This window comes from Erythrolamprus reginae, chromosome 1 (genome assembly GCF_031021105.1).
Source record: "Erythrolamprus reginae isolate rEryReg1 chromosome 1, rEryReg1.hap1, whole genome shotgun sequence".
NCBI classification, from domain to species: Eukaryota; Metazoa; Chordata; class Lepidosauria; order Squamata; family Dipsadidae; genus Erythrolamprus; species Erythrolamprus reginae.
The window spans coordinates 237,573,136-237,593,463 of record NC_091950.1 but is presented as its reverse complement, the minus strand read 5'-3'; the positions used below and the strand labels follow the sequence as shown (position 1 = coordinate 237,593,463).

The following is a 20,328-nucleotide window of genomic DNA, read 5'->3' as shown; positions in this document are numbered from 1 at the left end:
TTCAACACATAGAAGGCAACCTGTTTTTACCTCCATATTTTCCATTTAGTTATTTCCTTCCCTTCCTCTCCATTTGGTTTTGTTCTCTTTTTTCCCTTTCTTTTACTTTCCAGTGCAGTTCCCCTCTTCCATAATCTCATTCTGAGCCTACTTCTTGGGGTTACTTTGCTGGATGAAGAAAACGAAAAGCATGTGGATATGTGGCATAATTATTTCAATACGTAGAGGCATAGGAAATCAATTTCAAAAATGGTTTATCTTACTGGCAATTAATTCTAACTGAAATATATGAATTTAGCTATTACTAATCTAGTTCTAGTTCTTGCCTTCACTTGTTTGCAAATTATCTTCTGATATGCCTAATCACTTACATACCCTCAAGTGTCTCTCTCACACACATATGCAGTTGTCAATCTCACCAGGACTGGTTTGAAATAGAGCTAAAAATACTAAGTTAGCTAAATGTATAAATTGCCCATTTTATAAGACTGTTGTTGATAGATGGTATACATAACCTATTCTTTTTGCTATAGGGAATTATTTTAAATTTGAAAACATCTTGATTTCAGGGAAATATATTACCGTATATACTCGAGTATAAGCTGAGTTTTTCAGCCCAAAAAATGGGCTGAAAAACACAGCCTCGGCTTATACTCGGGTCATTGACAAAGTCACCACACGAGGGCGCCATTGCTTGAGCCAGAGCGAGGAGGCACCAGCTTTTGTCCCCTCTCGCACGCCGTAGTTCCTCTCCCTAGCTCAAGCAAAGGAGGCAGCCATTTGCTCCAACCGAGAGGGGGAAAAAGCAATGGTGAGTAACTATTCCTTGCTCTCTCTGCATTGCCCTTAGTCGGATTAAAAAGGCCCCCTGCTGTCAGATTCTCCTCCCCCTCCTTTGAAAGGATTTAAACTGTTTAAAAAATGGTATTTTGTGGTAGTTGCTGTCCTTGCTTGGATAGGATCTAATAATGTGTTATGAGGCAGAGCTAGACAGGAATTCTTTTTCTATCTGTCTATCTTTCTATGTATCTATCTTTCTATCTATCTATTTTTCTATCTATCTATCTATCTATCTGTCTGTCTGTCTGTCTGTCTGTCTGTCTGTCTATCTTTCTATCTATATCTATCTGTCTATCTATCTATCTATCATCTATCTATCTATCTGTATCTATTTCTATCTATCTATTTTTCTATCTTTCTATCTATCTATTTTTCTATCTATCTATTTTTCTATCTATCTATTTTTCTTTCTATCTATCTATCTATCTATCTGTATCTATTTCTATCTATCTATCTATCTATCTTTCTATCTGTCTGTCTGTCTGTCTATCTATCTTTCTATCTATATCTATCTATCTATCTATCTATCTATCTATCTATCTGTATCTATCTATCTATCTATCTATCTATCTATCTATCTATCTATCTATCTATCTATCTATTTTTCTGTCTGTCTGTCTGTCTGTCTGTCTGTCTGTCTGTCTGTCTGTCTGTCTGTCTGTCTGTCTGTCTATCTATCTATCTATCTATCTATCTATCTATCTATCTATCTATCTATCTATTTGATTTTCTATGCTGATAACCTCACAGCAGCTAATGCTGAAGCTCTTCTTTGGATACACTTATTTATTTGTTTGTTTGTTTGTTTATTTATTTAATTGGATTTGTATGCAATCCCTCTCCAAGGACTCAGGGTGGCTCACAGCATATATAAAAACAGAACAATAATGTAAATCCAATTAATGATGAGAAGGAATCCAGTTTTGAAGGATTTTAACTCTTAGGTTTTAGCTTTGTTCCTGATCGAGCTACTTTTTTTACTTTTTAATTTATTGTTAATATTGTTAATTTGTTTACCCTCTTTTAAATTTACAGAGCTAGTTTACTGGTTTTCTTTAAAATAAATATTCTAAAACATGTCTCAATTAATGTAATTTTATTGTTTTCCATTTTTATAAGTTACCAGTAGCCACTGCATTTTCTAACCTCGGCTTATACTCGGGTCAATACGTTTTCCCAGTTTTTGTGGCAAAAATTGGTGCCTCGGCTTATACTCGGGTCGGCTTATACTCGAGTATATACGGTATTCCTCACAGTACGCAAATAGGTGTGCTTTGATGAATAAAATTCTTAATTTTAGTCTTCAACTTAATCTTTTAAAATTGTGCACCATATTTAGAGAATTAATAATCTGAATGGATTACCAAGAGAAATATAAACATATGCAACCCTTGTCATATAGGGTCCCACAGGACAGAAAATTACTGCAAATGTAAGTAACTCCAAAACTAAAGTTCTTTCAAAATGCTAAGAGTTTTATGCAAATAATTATTAGAATACTTTTAAACTAAATTTGTAGGAGGAAGATTCTAGACTTTTAACTTCTCTACATATTTCATTACATCCCCACTGAAAGAAGACTGAAAGAAGAAATAGCCGTATTAAAGACAAGACATTCACTGGCTCACTAAATTGTTTATATAGAAGATGGCAATGTACATCCTTAGAAACAATAAACAACATACAGGTAATCTCAAATTTCTCCCTTATATTATTTATTTTTATATGTAGCTCACCCTATTTTAAATTTTGATTTTATTGTAACCATACACACTAATCGTTTGGCATTGGAATTATGTTGTGAAACAATACGGTTGTATCAAATACTAGAAGGACAAGTACTGAGCACTTAAGATATCCACTTTATAACTAGTTGTGGTTAAATGTCCAATGCATAATTAATAGTGTATCAAGTGCTTAGTGCCTATACCTACGATATCTCAAGTACAATCATGACTAATTCCAAAAGTTGATGGTGTTCCAGTTCAACATATTAGCTATACATTCTTTACAACAATAGTTTGTTTTTAAAGCTAAGCAGGTCAATCTATTGGGTAACTTCTTCATAATTGTTGTTGACAGGCTTCCTGAAATACAGTGAACCCTCGAGTTTCGCGTCCTCAAGGATCGCGAAAGGGCTATTTCGCTATTTTAAACCAATTGTTACCATCTCGATTCTCGCGAGCGCTACATCGCGATTTTCCGGAAAAAAAAATTAAAAAAAAAAAAAAACTGCTTGGTTTTTCCCGCCCGATGACGTCACGCGTCATTGCTGATTGGCCGAAATCTCGGCCAATCAGCTTTGCAATTGCAATCAGCTTTGCAATTGCAATCGGTTTTGCAACTTTTGCAAAAGTTTTTGCAGCCGTTCCTTCGAGCCTTCGAGCCGTTCCTTCCAGACGTTTCTTCGAGCAGTTCCTTCGAGCAGTTCCTTCGAGCCGTTCCTTCGAGCTGTGTCTTCCATCTGTGCCTTGGAGTTGCTGTGGTTTGCATCTGTGTCTTCCATCTGTGCATCTGTGTCTTCCATCTGCCTTGGAGTTGCAGTGCTTTGCATCTGTGTCTTCCATCTGTGCATCTGTGTCTTCCATCTGCCTTGGAGTTGCTGTGGTTTGCATCTGTGTCTTCCATCTGTGCATCTGTGTCTTCCATCTGCCTTGGAGTTGCTGTGCTTTGCATCTGTGTCTTCCATCTGTGCCTTGGATCTGTTTGGATCTTCTTTGAAGATGGCACCTAAACGTTCAATCCGGAGTGGAGGCGATGCTAAAAAGACCCGGAAGATGTTGACAATCAAGGAAAAGATTGAACTGTTGGACATGCTGAAAGCGGGACATTCTAATGTAGAGGTTGGTCGCCATTATGGGCTCAACGAATCGACTGTGCGATACATTAAGAAAGATGAGAAGAAGATAAGGCAAACTTCTCTGATATCATTCAACAAGGCTGCCAAAAGAGTAGTGACGCCTAGAAACAAACGGCTTATGAAGATGGAAGCTGGTTTGTCTGTGTGGCTAGAAGACTGCCGAAAAAAGAGCATTGCTTTGGATACGAACACTATCCGAACCAAGGCGCAGCAATTGTACAACCGTCTTGAACACACAGATGCAGATGGGGTAGACCGAGGTAAGGAATGGTGTTTTTTATAAGTGTATTTAAGTGTTTTTTAAGGAAGGAGGGAAGGAGAGAAGGGAAGGAGGGAGGGAGGGAGAGAAGGGAGGGAGGAGGGAGGGAAGGAAGGAGAGAAGGAAGGAAGGAGGGAAGGAGAGAAGGGAGGGAGGAGGGAAGGAAGGAGGGAAGGAGGGAGGGAAGGGAGGGAGGAGGGAGGGAAGGAAGGAGAGAAGGAAGGAAGGAGGGAAGGAGAGAAGGGAGGGAGGAGGGAAGGAAGGAGGGAAGGAGGGAGGGAAGGAGAGAAGGGAGGGAGGAGGGAAGGAAGGAGGGAAGGAGAGAAGGGAAGGAGGGAGGGAGGGAGAGAAGGGAGGGAGGAGGGAGGGAAGGAAGGAGAGAAGGAAGGAAGGAGGGAAGGAGAGAAGGGAGGGAGGAGGGAAGGAAGGAGGGAGGGGAGGGAGGGAGGAGGTAGGGAAGGAAGGAGAGAAGGAAGGAAGGAGAGAAGGAAGGAAGGAGGGAAGGAGAGAAGGGAGGGAGGAGGGAAGGAGGGAGGGAAGGAGAGAAGGGAAGGAAGGACTGTATGCTTTCATTCAAGTCACTTCTCTCTCCCTTTCCTGTCATTCTCTGTAGATGAAGGCACTGATGACCCTGGAGACCCCCAGCCGTCAACATCTGCTTCTTCAGCCTCAGCCCCAGCCACATTCACAGCAAGCAAAGGGTGGTTTGAGAAATTTCAACGGCGCTATGGCCTGAAGAGTGTGTCATTGCACGGAGAAGCTGCCTCAGCAGATACAGGTGCAGCCGAAAACTTTGTCCAGGGCACGTTTAAAGAGCTAATTGCAGAAGGGGGCTACCTTCCAGAACAGGTGTTCAACGTGGACGAAACAGGCCTGTTCTGGAAGAGGATGCCTTCAAGGACTTTCTTGATGCAAGATGAAGCCAAAGCCCCTGGCTTTAAGGCCATGAAAGATCGGGTGACTTTGATCATGTGTGGGAATGCAGCAGGCTTTTTGCTGAAGCCAGGGCTAATCTATAGGTCACGAAATCCAAGAGCCCTCAAGAACAGAAACAAGAATTCATTGCCAGTGTACTGGATGCATAATCCTAAAGCATGGATTACAAAACCCCTCACGCGGGACTGGTTTAATCAGTGCTTCATCCCACAGGTGCAGGTTTATTTGGCTGGCAAAGGACTCAATTTCAAAGTGCTTCTCCTAATGGACAATGCGGGAGGCCATGATGACCTGGAACATGAACATGATGGGGTGCAAGTCGAATTCTTGCCACCAAACACCACATCGCTTATCCAGCCGATGGATCAAGGTGTTATCCGCGCATTTAAGGCACTGTACATGCGCAATTCTCTTGCAAGCATCGTGGCAGCAATGGATGCTGATGCAAACTTCACATTGAAGGCCTACTGGCGTCAGTACACAATTGCATCTTGTCTGACGAACATTCGGAGTGCCTTAATGGATATGAAGTCACAGACAATGAATGCCTGCTGGAAGAAATTGTGGCCAGAAGTGGTGCATGCTCACAGGGGGTTTGCTCCCGAAGAAATTCAAGATGCTGCAGTCCAGAACTCTGTGAAGCTGGCACAGGCACTGGGTGGAGAAGGCTTCGTTGACATGACACCAGAGGAAGTCAATGGTTTGCTTGATGAGCATGGCCTACCGCTGACAGACAAAGATCTGGAGGAGCTGACCAGGTCAGCGAGTGAAGAAGAGGAGGAAGAGGGAGCTGAACAAGGTGAGGAACAAGAAGATGTTGGCCTAACGCTGGAGCGGCTTGCAGAAATGAACAAAGCTGCTGCAAATCTCCAACGCATGGCGGAACTTTGGGATCCCCACATAACTCGCTATTTTCAATTTAAGGCCTCCCTTGACAACACCATTGCACCATACAGAGCCTTGTTAGCCAAGGAAAAGAAAAAGCGCCAACAACTGCCCATAACTATGTTTGTCACGAGAACCAAGAGGTCTGCCACAACATCACCTGCAGCGTCCATTGTAGACATGGTGATAGAAGAAGATCCCGATTTATCCTAGTTATGCTAACCCCCCCAAAAAATGTAAAAATGTAAATAAATATTTTTGTTATTTCTATCAGGATGACTAAGTGTGTTATTCAATGTGTACAGTACAGGTACAGGTAGAGGTACAGTACAGTACATTAAGGGGATGGGAAATGGTAATTTGTGGGTTGACAGTGTTGGGACTGAGTGGCATAGAGAAGAATGAATGAATGACTGAGTGAGTGAATGAAATTCAAACACAGGTGAGGGCTGGGGGGTTTTATTCTAGCAACTTGGTTGGGCAGTGCAAGAAACCAGGTTTAAAATGAAGTCTGGGATCAAAAAGGTAAATTTCCTCACTGAGGACTAGCAACTTGGTTGGGCAGTGCAAGAAACCAGGTTTAAAATGAAGTCTGGGATCAAAAAGTAAATTTCCTCACTGAGGACTAGTAAATTGGTTGGGCAGTGCAAGAAACCAGGTTTAAAATGAAGTCTGGGATCAAAAAGTAAATTTCCTCACTGAGGACTAGTAAATTGGTTGGGCAGTGCAAGAAACCAGATTTAAAATGAAGTCTGGGATCAAAAAGTAAATTTCCTCACTGAGGACTAGCAACTTGGTTGGGCAGTGCAAGAAACCAGGTTTAAAATGAAGTCTGGGATCAAAAAGTAAATTTCCTCACTGAGGACTAGCAACTGAAGACTAGCAACTTGGGCAGGGCAAAAAAACGGGGCGAATAGGGGAGAGGGGCGAATCGGGGCGAATCGGGCGGGCGGCGAGGAGCTCGGAGGCGCTGGTGGGGGGTGGCCGGCATGGAAAGTAAACATTGCCAGCCTCCGAACTGCCGTCGCCCCACCATCTGCGCATGCGCGGCCATTTTTTTTAATTTTTTTTTAAAAAAAGAGATCACGCATGCGCAGATGATGCTTTTACTTCCGCGCCGCTACTTCGCGAATAATCGACTGTCGCGAGGGTTCCTGGAACGGAACCCTCGCGAAACTCGAGGGTTCACTGTACCTCAAAAAGCAGCTTAGTCTGCACTTCAGAGAGATGCATATGCTTCAAACATGATTAGGAAGAAATGCTTTGGATTAAAGGCAGTCCTTGCTTGCTGATTGCTTCATGGAATAATTGTTAGTAGTTATTACACATAGACCTCGACTTAAAACAGCTTTGTTTAGTGACCATTCAAAGTTATAACAGCGCTGAAAAAAGTGACCTATGACTAATTTTCAACTTATGATTGTTGCAGCATCCCCATGATCAAAATTCAGATGTTTGGTCACATGACAGCTGCAGTGTCCTGGCGTCATGTGCTCCCTTTGGCGACCTTCTGACAAGCAAAGTCAATGGGGAAACTAGATTCACTTAAAAACCATGTTACTAACTTAAGAACTGCAGCGATTCAGTTAATGTAACAACTATTGTAAAACAGGGGGAAACTCATTTAATATCTCATTTAGCAACAGAAACTTTGGGCTCAATTGTGGCATAAGGCGAGGACAACCTTGGTTTACTGTTGAGGTGCTAAAGATAGAGGTATGGCGCTAAAAAAAACCCCATTTGAAAAACCAATCCTTGCATTTACACTGCAGCATCTCACAGTGATATGATCATCATTCAGATGCTTTGCAAACAGCATATATTTTTGCTTGCAGAGTTAATACTGTACAATATGGAAGGTCGGAGTAAAATTGTAAGTCATAATCATGTGATTTTTCACTTAACCATCATGTCCCTTTGCTAAATAACTGGAAGCCATTACAAAGCCATTGTGAGCCCGGTGGCAGTCATGTGATTTTTTTGCTTACAGCTCAAGCTGGCAGTCTCAATTTTGATTGCTAAGCAAGGCTTACCTGTACATATAATGACAACACTTCTCTAGTATTCATTTGAAAAAAGATGTTGCTGCTTTTTGAACAGCAGAAAAGTGCTGTGTTCAATGCAAGCTCTGAAGTATTTCTTTTGAAGCATTCAGGAAGCATTCACAATCCAACATATAATGTTTAGTTGGAATTAATGATATGCGATTCCTGAGAAACCAAGATCTTGCGAATAAGAAAAGAAAACCTCTTTCTTATTTTTTTGAATTCGATGATCAGTAGTGACATTTGCAAAAATGACATTCAAAGGATTTTTGAAGCAATGGGAAAAATGCTTGTAGATACCATGATAGCAACAATATCTGAGAAATGCACAATTTAAAAAAGAAATGAAAGGTATAATGGAGAATAATTCAAAAGAATTCACTGATTGACAGAATTGAAAAGAAAAAACAAACTCCAACATAGGCAGAAACACTGAAAATGAAATAGAAGTTGTGTACTATAAGACAGAGATGAAATTAAAGTGGAAATACAAACTATAAGCCAAGAGATGAAAAATGACCCTGTAATGATTCATTACCGATTTAGAAAAGAGAGCTGTTAAAACTGTAAAAAAAAACCTCCTGAGATGGGAGAAAGAAATTTTTTGATGGAGATCAAATCTTATGACAACATGTTAATGAAGCAAAGATTAAGAATGTTATAAGCCACAAAGGAATATAAAACTGATCTGTTTGATTAGGGTTAAGAAATATGTTTTAGGAAAGTTCTGGGAAAAATAAAACTTTATTTTTGCTGATAATAGATAGAAATGTTAATAGATTTTGAATTTATTTATTTATTTATTTATTTATTTATTGATTGATTGATTGATTGATTGGATTTGTATGCCACCCCTCTCCGGAGACTCGGGGCGGCTAACAGCGACAATAAAACAGTGTACAATAGTGTACAATACAGAATTTGTGGAAGATAAGCATTGAGATATAGGAATAAGTGATTTATCCTTCCTTTCTTCCTTCCTTCCTTCCTTCCTTCTTCCCTCCCTCCCTTTCCTCCCACCATCATTTATGTTCTTTTCCATTGCTAAATCTTTAATAAACAGTAATTTCATTTTTTTCTAAAAAAAATAATAACAAAAATACAATCCCACCCCCCAAATTTTTCATTATCGCCTGCATCCTTTGAATATGCTCACAAAGATGAAGAAAGACATTTTCATTATCAACTGTTATACTGACATTGATAACCAGATGGAAAATATAACTTTAATGAAGAAAAAGTGTGCTGTTTTAAATTCAGATAGCTCATGACAATAGATACTTACAGAGTTGACTTACACACTATGCACAATAAATGACAAAAATAAGATATGATAGTGTTTAGATGGATAAATTACTATCCTCAACATATATAAATATTATCCATTTATCTCTGGATAATGCTGATGAATAGGAAAGAGAATCTATGTGAAAATACCAATATAATCTGGCTAGGTTGCATCGTGGGACGCATATTCTTCCTTGGGTCTTACAATATTCATCTAAGATATAGATTAATTTAATTATATTTATTAATATAATGTAATGATTAGAGAATTACTTTTGGACTGGGGTGATATGTTCCTTCCACCGTTTCTGTATTCATATCTGAAAAGTGAGCTGATCATTAGCTCTCAGCCTAATGTATCTCATAAAGCACCTGTGTGAATAGGATAAACGATGATCCTTTAAAATATTAGTTATAACTGTGATAAATTGCAGAAGTAACTGTATTTGCATATTCAGAATCCCATAAAATTATACATGGAGAGTTTTTGGATGAAAGACAATGAAATATATTAAAAAAAAGTAACAACAAGAGAGAAGTAACGATTCCAATTCAGAATTATGCAGAACAAAACTGTGTGCCTTGGATCTTCACGGGGTAGGGGGGCAAGAGCCGGGGTGGCGCAGCAGGTAGAGTGCTGTACTGCAGGCCACTGAAGCTGACTAGATCTGAAGGTCAGCGGTTCAAATCTCATCACCGGCTCAAGGTTGACTCAGCCTTCCATCCTTTCGAGGTGGGTAAAATGAGGACCCGGATTGTGGGGGCAATATGCTGGCTCTGTTAAAAAAGTGCTATTGCTAACATGTTGTAAGCCGCCCTGAGTCTAAGGAGAAGGGCGGCATAAAAATTGAATAAATAAATAAATGAATAATAAATAAATTCTGCCCATTTCTTCTGCCCTTTGCGCATTAGGATTTTGGCTCCAAATTGCTGAGAACACAATTAGTGGGAGGAGTTGAAGAAAGGAAACAAGTTAAAAGGAAAAACATTGCCTCTGCTTTTTTCAACATATAGAAGTATCATCACTTTCCAAAAAGATCTCTGAAGATCCCATTAAAAATATTTCTTTGTAAAAAAAAAGTTTGACAATTTCAAAGAAACGTAATAAAGACAGAAAATCTTGGAACTAAGAAGTGACTTTTTCCCCTCACAAAATATAGCATAAGAATCCCTTTGAAAAGGTCTTCCAAATAGGTAGCAACACACACACAAAAACCCCTGCCAACCCCCCCCCCCAAATATACACAACAATTTCTGCCACAAGTGTAATAGTTTTTTAGAAACTAAATAGGAAAATTCACCAGTATTTGCCATTGGTATAAACCAAAAGGACATAATCATAAATTTACATACTAAAATTAATTAGTAACTCACCTCTGGAAATTTTAATTTTAATGTCTGATGCATTTCCCTAAAGCGGCTATATCTCCTGAAGATAGCCCATGTCTCATCTAGGACTGATATCTGTTTTGTAAAAGTAAACAATATAATTAACAGAAAATGAACATAAAGATTTACAGTATATTACAAGGCTTCTCATAATGGATAATTTTCCTTGATTAAGCATAAACACATCAAAATTTGACTTGGAGCAGAATAAACCAATGTTTTCCGTTTGCTGGTAGAGACTGAAAATGTAATTGCATTAGCATGGAAGTCATTTTCCTATGAGGTAATTCTATGGGCACATTTGTTGTAAGGAGGGCTATTTTTGTGACTTTTTATCACTTGACATTACCTCAACCAAGAGGAAAAGTGCCAATTATCTGGATAAGTTATGCAAAACAAATGGAATAGGAATACTACTGTATTAGATCATACAACGGAAATCATATGCATCAGCATTAACTGATTAAACAAAGTATTTGCAAGTGAACAGCATTATCAACAGAATCTTGCTGCTTTCGCTCAAAATGAGGAAAGAAGGAATTGCCCCTTCTAGCAGCATGTGTGATGCCATGAAGCATGAACTAAAGGATTAGGATGCAACGAGAGGCTACAAAGCTGCTATCATCAGTCTCATCTCCTTTTTATTTTCACCTCTGGGGATTTTCTTTTGAGAGCAGGCATCAAAATTTCATTTTTTAAAATGTGTGCCAGTATATTCTCAGAAAAAAGTGACAATAATGGTTATCTTAACTCATCTCATCCCTCCTATCGTATCCTCCGTCAACTTTGGATATCACTTCAAGAGACCTGGTATGATACACTCAATGGAGTAAAACAGTGGAGAATATACAGCTGAAGACTGGAATGGAGATTCTATACTTAGTAAATAAAAGGTAAAGGTAAAGGTTTCCCCTGTCCAATCATATCCAATTCTGGGGGGTGATGCTCATCTCTATTTGTTAGTCGTGGGAGCCAGTGATGTTCGAAGAAAATTCGGTAGTCAGTATGACTATATGTCGAGATGCAAGGAACACTGTTACCTTCCTACAAAACAATTTGTATTCTTACTACTTAGCATACTATACTTAGAATACTTCTTAGATGTTCTACTTATACTTGTCAAGTTTTCCTATTTGTATCTTCTTTAGTCTCTCACTTCAACTATTTCTAACACTCCCTGCATGATTATGTTTCACTCTTCGCTTTCCAAACTGAACTTTTTCCAAAAGAAGATACAAAACATGCAAATTTTTCACATGTACACAAATAATGCATGCCAACAAAAAATAAAATATTTAAATATCTTACCTTGATTTCATATTTATAATGCTCATCCTTTCCCCGTCCACAAAGGACATAACGTGGGATGCTAATTTTAACTGGATTCTTTACATCATCTGGATTTGTTGTAATGGGGTGACAGAACATGCGCTATCAAATGAATATTAAAAGTAAATTAAATACTGCATCATTTTGTACATAGTATTGCCTGAAACCAGAATATGTTATTTAATTGGAAAAAATAAGGTTTCATTAGATAATTAAGGATTTATGCAGTGATGGGCTACCAAAATTTTTACTACTACACTGTGGTTGTGGCTTATGCATTTTGTTTTAACATATTTCAGTGCAAATTGAGTGCTCTGGAGTGGAGCTCCAAATTTTGCTACTGGAACTGCATTCCTGACCGTACCCGTGGGAGCCCATCACTGGATTTATGTCATAACAAAGTATAATTCTCTCATGAAAGGTTAACATTACTTTTAAATATAAAATAACTACTGAAGAATACCACTGCAAAATGTGTCTTATGATTTATGTAACTTCAGCAGAAGTAAAAGGCTTGTATCCACATTTTGCATAGCAGGAATTGCACTAATAGTATAACCACCAGTAGAAGGAGACATATTTCTTTCTGTCCTGGAGATTGGGTGACATTCTGAAAACAGAAGGTGATAGGAGAAAAGGAAGAACTGGAGAAAACTGGATAATGTGAATTCTACAGGACCTCAACTATTTTAGATAAAAGAGGAACTTTCTTGTGTAGAATAGGTCTGGGTACAATTCACAATTAAAAGCTTTTAAGATCAGAAACAAGTTTTTTATGGTCAGAAAAAAAAGTTAGTATGTAAGAAATATCAAGCAACACTTTTAGTAATCTGGAAATTTTGCAAACATTTTATTCCTTTAAAAAAGCACTTTGCTATCTGTAACTTAATTACATTCTGTTAATATTTCATCATATACAAATCTAATAAATTATTATTATTATTATTATTATTATTATTATTAATCATATAGCAAACAACAAAAATCATACATCCTCTGCAGATCAAGCTCCATGTATTCCAAACTTTGAATCTAACAGTGAGCAAGAGGATCTGATGAGTGGAATCTTTAGATTTTTTTCAGATATTATACTATTTACCCAAGTTGTTCATGAATACAGAAGAATACAGAGACAAGCTTCCCATTAAACATTTATTGCAAAAACCTATGTTTGAAATCCAGGGGCAAGATCAAAACCAACAAAATTATATAGTCATTTTCTATATTTATTGACTAGAGCAGTATCAATCACTGACAGCTTAGCAAAATTAGATGTCACTGAAATGTTTATAGCTCTAGAACAATTCCACTAGTTTTAAACAAGGAGAAAATTTATTGTAAAAGTGACTCTTGTAATCACATCAGATCCTAGAAAGACAGCCTTGAAAATGTGTTATCACAGGGAATAAGAAATAGCATTGTTCTATTACTTGCAATATCAACTTTTGCCTGAATAAACATTTCTCAGGAATGGTGGCTGGTTCTAAATTAACATTTGGTTTAGGAATACACATTCAGCAAGCGACATGATTTAAGGTGTAGGATGCACCAACAAAAAGTAATCTTAGATTTTTTTTTTAGACACTAAAATGTGAATATGAAATAATATATTGTATTTTTTGGAGTATAAGATGCATCGGAGTATAAGATGTACCTTAGTTTTTGGAGAGGAAAGTAGGCGGAAAAATTTGCCTACCAGATATTCATCAGCTTCAACACATTATTTTAACCCCTGGTTAGGGGTTTTAAAAAACCTTATTTGGAGAGATTAACAATAAAAGAGCTTGCAAGCAAGTAAGAGCTAGGAACATCGTCAGCACCTGGTTAGGAATGGAAAGAAACATTTGGAGCAAGTAAAGCAATGAAAAAAAAACCCTACGAAGACAGGGTTTGGAAAACATTCTTCGCAGAGAATAACAATGAAAGAGCTTGTAAGCAGGTAAGAGCTGGGAATATCATTAGCACCTGGTTAGGGCTAAAAAAAAAAGTTTCGAAAAAAGCTACTTTCAGAATATAAGACACACTCAAATTTTCAGCCTCTTTTTCTTATACTCTGAAAAATATGGTAAATCTTATATTACTATTTAAAAGAAAACAGTTTTAAATCATAACAGATTTTAAAATTTCAAACATCTGGTGGAGAAGAAAAAAACCTTAGTGACTAAGCAAGGAGATAAAAAAAATTAACAACAGCTGATTTCCCTCAATAGGTATGCCCATGTTTCGCCATCACTCTGCAGTCTGCATTGGTTGCCGATCAATTTCCGGTCACAATTCAAAGTGTTGGTTATGACCTTTAAAGCCCTTCATGGTATTGGACCAGAATACCTCCGAGACCGCCTCCTGCCGCACGAATCCCAGCGACCGATTAGGTCCCACAGAGTGGCCCTTCTCTGGGTCCCGTCAACTAAACAATGTCGGTTGGCGGGCCCCAGGGGAAGAGCCTTCTCTGTGGTGGCCCCGACTCTCTGGAACCAACTCCCCCCGGAGATTAGAACTGCCCCTACTCTCCCTGCCTTCCGTAAAGTTCTTAAAACCCACCTTTGCCGTCAGGCATGGGGGAACTGAAACATCTCCCCCGGGCATGTACAATTTATGTTTGGTATGTTTGTGTGTGTGCTTGTTAGTATATTGGGGTTCTTTTTAAAAACTTTTTTAAATATTTAAATTTATTTGAATCTATTTGGATTTGTACGATTTGTTTATGCCTTGTTGTGAGCCGCCCCGAGTTCGCGGAGAGGGGCGGCATACAAATCTAAATAATAATAAATAAATAAATAAATAAATAAATAAATAAACAGTTCTAGCCATTTAATTTCAAAAAGTTGGGAAAAGCCAAATATATATCAAAGAAAGGGCAGGTTCATATATGGATAGATGTTCCTTCACTGGAATTCTTTTATAACATACATTAAGGCTCTCTGTATCTTTACTATTAGTAATAGTAATGCAGACTTAGTAATTAGTTTGACAGTGGTGAGAGAATTATTTGTTTAGCAGAGAGATGGTGTTTAGGCAACAACTGTTATTGTGTCTAGTTATCTTGGAGTGCAATATTATAAAGTGTTGTTTCCAGGGTAGGAGTTGAAACAACTTATGTCCAGGATGAGAGGGGTCAGTAAATATTTTCATGGCCCTCTTTCTGACACGTGATGTATACAGATCCTCAATGGAAGGCAGGTTGGCAGTAACTGTTTTTTTTCTGCAGTTCTGATTATCCTCTGAAGTTTGTGTCTGAATTATTTATTTATTAATTCGATTTCTATGCCGCCCTTCTCCTGAGACTCAGAGCGGCTTACAGCATGTTGGAAATCTACATAGAAACAGTATACTAAAAAACCCACAGTTAAAACTAAATAAACATATTCACACATCACACATCCAACATTCATTCATTGGGGCAAGATGTCAAAATTTCAATGGCCCCAAGCCTGCCAGCAGAGGTGGGTGTTCAAAGCTTAGCAGAAAGCCGGGAGAGTGAGGGCAGTACAAATCTCTGGGGGGAGCTCATTCCAAATGGCCAGGGCAGCCACAGAGAAGGCTCTTCCCCTAGGCCCCGCAAGATGGCATTGTCTGGATGACGGTACCTGGAGAAGGCCAACTCTGTGGGTCCTGACCGGTTACTGGGATGTATGAGGCAGTCTTATTGTCTTGTTGAGTTACAGAACCAAACCAGACAGTTATAGAGCAGTAGATGAGACTCAATAATTTCTCTGTAGAATTGTATCAGCAGCTCCTTGGGCAGTTTGACTTTCTTGAGTTGGCACAGAAAGAACATTATTTGTTGTGTTTTTTGATGGCATTTTTGATGTTAGGTGACCATTTTAGGTCTTGAGATATGACAGAACTTTGAAATTTGAAGTCTTTACTGTTGATACAGTGTTGTCTAGTATTGTAAGAGGTGGTAGAATGGGAAGGTTTCTCCTAAAGTCTACCACCATTTATATGGTTTTAAGTGTGTTCAGTTCCAGATTGTTCTGGTCACACCATGTTCAACCTCCCGTCTGTATTCAGTTTAATCTTTGTCTTGAATGAGAGGAATCACTGTTGTATTATTTGCAAATTTCAGTAGTTCTACAGATGATTGTTTGAGATGCAGTCTTTGGTATATAGAGAGAAGTGGTGAGAGCACACAGCCTTGGGGGGAGGGGGTCTGTGCTAATTGATCTGAAGTGATTTTGCCTAGCTTCACCTGCTGCTTCCTGTCTGTTAGGAAGCTTGTGATCCACTTACAAATGTATTCAGGTACCACTAGCTGATTTAGTTTAATTAGTAGAATGTCCAGTATGATGGTATTGAATGCTGAACTAAAGTCTACTAAGAAGACCCTTGTGTAGGTCTTTAGAGATTCAAGATGTTGTAGGATGTAGCACAGAGCCATATTAATAGCATCATCTGTCTATATATTTCCTTGCTATGCAAATTGCAGGGGGCCTAACTGTGGATCTGTGATGGATTTCAAGTGGGACATCAGTAGCTTTTCAAAGGTTTTCATAGCTATAGTTCTATAGATGTTAGAATGACAACAGCTGTGGAGAAAATTAATTATTCTAAACCTATACTTATTTGTCCTCTATTCCATTTTAATTAATATGCTAATTTTGTACATGTTATAACTCATTTCCTATTTTTTTGATCAAAAGTTGATGTTTGAAAGGCCTATCATCACAGTGAGCTTCCAAGTTTTCAAAACTTACACAGTGTGTTTTAGTTGGGTTTTCCAAGTTTTCTCTGTGTTAATATTTCTTTTTAACAATCTTTTTGTTTTCACAAAAATTTCTTTGGATTAGGTCTTTGAATAATGTGGATGGTCTAGAAATCCCTGACAAAGGAAAACAAACCTTTGTTAAAACTCATGACTCAAGATTCTTGCATCTTTGCAAGAAACATATAACTACTGATGATAAAGGTTAGGTAGCAAAAAGATTGGATGGGCTAAGTTTATATTAGTAGTTTTAATCCCTCCCTCCAAAAGTATGACCCTTTTAATAAAGGCACTTTATTTTATGTTGAAAATGCTAACAGATATAAAAGGCCATTATCATTATGATAATTAAGTGTTTTAAAAAATAATTCCCTCCAGCTAATACTCATGTTCCTAATTTAGATATTATTGGTGCATTTTATAATTGTCTAAGCCATCTTGTTTTGATTATCTTCCAATGTTTTGATAATTGGTAGATATTTTAATCAAATTCTTGATCCAATTTTAGGCAACGTTCATATAAAATTAGTATTCAGTTCAGTTTAACACTGAATGATCAAATGTAAAAGGCTAGTTTAATTGATATGACTACTTAATAAAAGACATTACACTCCCTTACATTGGTTATTCTTGTTTGCATTTAAAAGTAGAACATATTTTCTTTAAAATATAATATTCCATATTTTTGGACTATAAGACGCACCAAGATTTCAAAGAGGTAAGTAAAGAAAAAAAGGGTTTGTCCTCCCTGGTCCCCAGGAGCACTCTGCAAGCTTCCCAAATGCTCTGTGTCCTGGTTGTTTTCGTTTTCAAAAATAGACCTTGTAAACGAAATAACACTTGGCACGAATAGAAAGATTAATTGGTTGAATGGCTTAGATAATACTAATTTATTGGTACTGAAATGAATACCCTTGGGGAATTGTCCTTTAATTTTCCATATTTAAGTTTCTATTATGTATCTTCTTTCTTAGGTAAACTGAATACAGTGGAACTTCGACATACGAGCAGCTCTACTTACGAGCTACTCGAGATAAGAGCTGGGAGGGGAGAGACATTTCTGTTCGTCTCCCGAGCTCAAATCCGGGATACGAGCTGAGAAGAGCCGGGCTGGTTTGCTTTCCTTCCTTCCGGCGCTGATGCAGAGCAAAGCGTCAGGCCCCCCTGGCGCTTTCAGCGGCTTCCGAAGCAACGCTGGGCTCTTTTGCCGCCAAAAGCATCAGGGGGGCGTGACACTTTGCTCTGCATCAGCGCGGGAAGGGAGGAAAGCAAACCAGCCCGGCTCTTCTCAGCTCGTATCCCGGCACTTGGTGAGTGGAGAGGCAGTCGCCTCCCCTGCCGCCCCACTCTGCGGGTCCTTGGCTTCTGCTGGGGGTGGGGGGATCTGAACGCTTTCCTGAAAGGGACGGAGAAAGCCCTCTCTCGCAGCGAAAGCGCTCCCAGCCAGGAGGCTGCGAGAGAGGGCTTTCTCCGTCCCTTTCGTGAAAGCGCGCCGCGCCCCTCTCACAGCTCGGAACTGACAGGGCGCTGCTCTCTCTCTCTCTCCCGTGAGGTGGGGAAAAAAAGCAAAAAACCCCTTCTTGGGGGCTGCGAGAGGGGCGCGGCGCGCTTTCCTGAAAGGGACGGAGAAAGCCCTCTCTCGCAGCCCCCTGGCTGGGAGCGCTTTCGCTGCGAGAGAGGGCTTTCTCCGTCCCTTTCAGGAACTTCCCCGCTTTAGGAGTCAGCGGAGAAGCCCCGCGCCTGTTTTAAAACATCGGAGCCGGCCTGGGGGGGCTTTCCAGCAACCCCCGAGCCCGGGTTGGGGGTTCGGGGGTTGCTGGAAAGCCCCTCCAGGCCGGCTGCGATCTTTTAAAACAGGCGCGCCGCTTCTCCGCTGACTCCTGGCGAACTTCCAGCTCCTCCTCCTCCTCGCCGGGAAGCACCGGGCACCCCTCAGCCGACATCTTTTCCCCTCAGCCCTCGGGCTTGCACGCATTAATCGCTTTTCCATTATTTCCTATGGGAAACAATGTTTCGACATACGAACTTTTCGACGTACGAGGCTCCTTCCGGAACCAATTAATTTCGTATGTCGGGGTTCCACTGTACCAGGTTTTGCCTTCATGTAAACTTGTCCTCATGAGCCATGCTGGAATTGATGAAAGATACCAGTAATAAAATGAAGGTTACTAGATTCCAAATTCCTTGAAAATAATGAACTATTTATTTTTTTATACTCATTGTTACAAAAAGCAATAATGCAATATTTTGCCAAATATCAGCCCTAATCATACTTAATTAACATTCTGAAAAATAAAAGCTTGAAAATACCAAGATAATCCTTTTTTGGCAGAGTAAAGCTATACTACTTTTCCTCAGGCCTGTTGAAAGATGCAGTGGAAATCTTGACCCCGTGTCTGTAGACTATCAGACTTTGGATGGAGAAAAACATGTTCATTCAACCCAAACAAGTGAAAGTGATTGTTGATGCATGGAATGACTTGATTCCAGTGCTGTAACATTTCTGGCTTTTGATGGCCATGCTCCTGTAGAGGGAGGCAGCATAACCATCAATTCCTCCTCCAGGACTCAGACAGCTTCCTTGCCAAAATTTATTTAGCCCCTACCTCATAGCCTTCCAAAACAGATAAAAACATGGCTCACCTAGGAGGTGTTTGGGAATTAATTGATATATCACAGTCCAATTAAACACAATTTCTGTACATTTTTCTTTTTAAGAACAAAGGAGTTCATGTTTCTCAGAGAATAAGATAATTATTACATTTGTGTATATCTTTCCATCCCTTTCATTTTTAAAACTTTTATATTTTTTCCACTAGACCCAAATAACGTATTTTTTTACAACTTGAATTATTTTATGTATACAGTAGTCCCTCACCTATCGCTGGTGTTACGTTCCAGACCTGGCCGCGATAGGTGAAATCCACGATGGGAAATTTATCGACTGATAGTACTTATTTAAGTATTTATATTGTAATTGTTCGGTAAGTTTTCATTATTTTAAGTGTTTATAAACCCTTCCCACATAGTATTTATTTTAGATACAGTATTTAAATACAGTATTAACAATTTTAGATTTTTATTTTTTTTTTGGAGAAACCTGCCGATCGAGTTCAGCGGGCTGTTTAAATCTGCCGATCGACTTCCTCAGAAACCCGCGATGAAGTGAAGCCGCAGTAGGTGAAGCGCGGTATAGCGAGGGACTACTGTACTATGAAATACTGTAGTAACACCAATTCTTAGCACAGACATACTGGCCAGAATCTTCTTGAAGAGAAATCTCTGAATATTAATGGATTAGTGATGCATGGATCTCCAGTTAAATAAAATTCCATTTTATTTAAATAGAACTTTGCATTACTTATTTGCATGTATTTTGGAGCTTGGTTTTATTCATAGCTCCACAATTCCATTTGGCATGTGTGAACTCATGGTTAATAATTGAACTTAAGACCTGTTCACTACTGCCAGTGTTCTGAATTGGATTGCTACAAGTATTAGTGCTTATATGATGCAATTAATCAGTTTTCACCAGGAAAGTGTTTTCACAAATTGGCTAATGGTGAATGTGGGGAGACTTGTATATATGGAGTATATATAGAGATATGAGGTATGGGTTTGAAAGTGAGCTTTGGCTAACATCCTTTTGATGAATGGGCACAGTAAGGTCTAAATTGGAGAGCAGCCTAAGTACAGCCAACAGCTGGACATTAGCTAACAGGGAATCTCTGCATAGATTCTCAAAAGTGAACAATGGGGAGACTGTTGTATATAGCACAAGATAGATCTGTAC

The 20,328-nt window shown here is 39.0% G+C and overlaps 1 protein-coding gene across 5 annotated transcripts in view; it reads right to left on the bottom strand.

The window, feature by feature from the left end:
• The window catches only part of KIF16B (kinesin family member 16B), a 176,778-nt gene that overhangs the window by 50,723 nt on the left and 105,727 nt on the right, over nucleotides 1-20,328 (bottom strand). For all 5 annotated transcript variants that reach the window (XR_011557365.1, XM_070732601.1, XM_070732597.1 and 2 more), the window contains 2 exons: nucleotides 11,810-11,932; nucleotides 10,487-10,576 (listed from right to left, as the gene is read on the bottom strand). Coding sequence is in view for 4 of the 5 variants with exons in the window: in XM_070732601.1 (XP_070588702.1) it covers nucleotides 10,487-10,576; nucleotides 11,810-11,932 (213 nt within the window). In the remaining variant the exon portion in view is untranslated. The remainder of the gene's footprint in view (nucleotides 1-10,486; nucleotides 10,577-11,809; nucleotides 11,933-20,328) is intronic.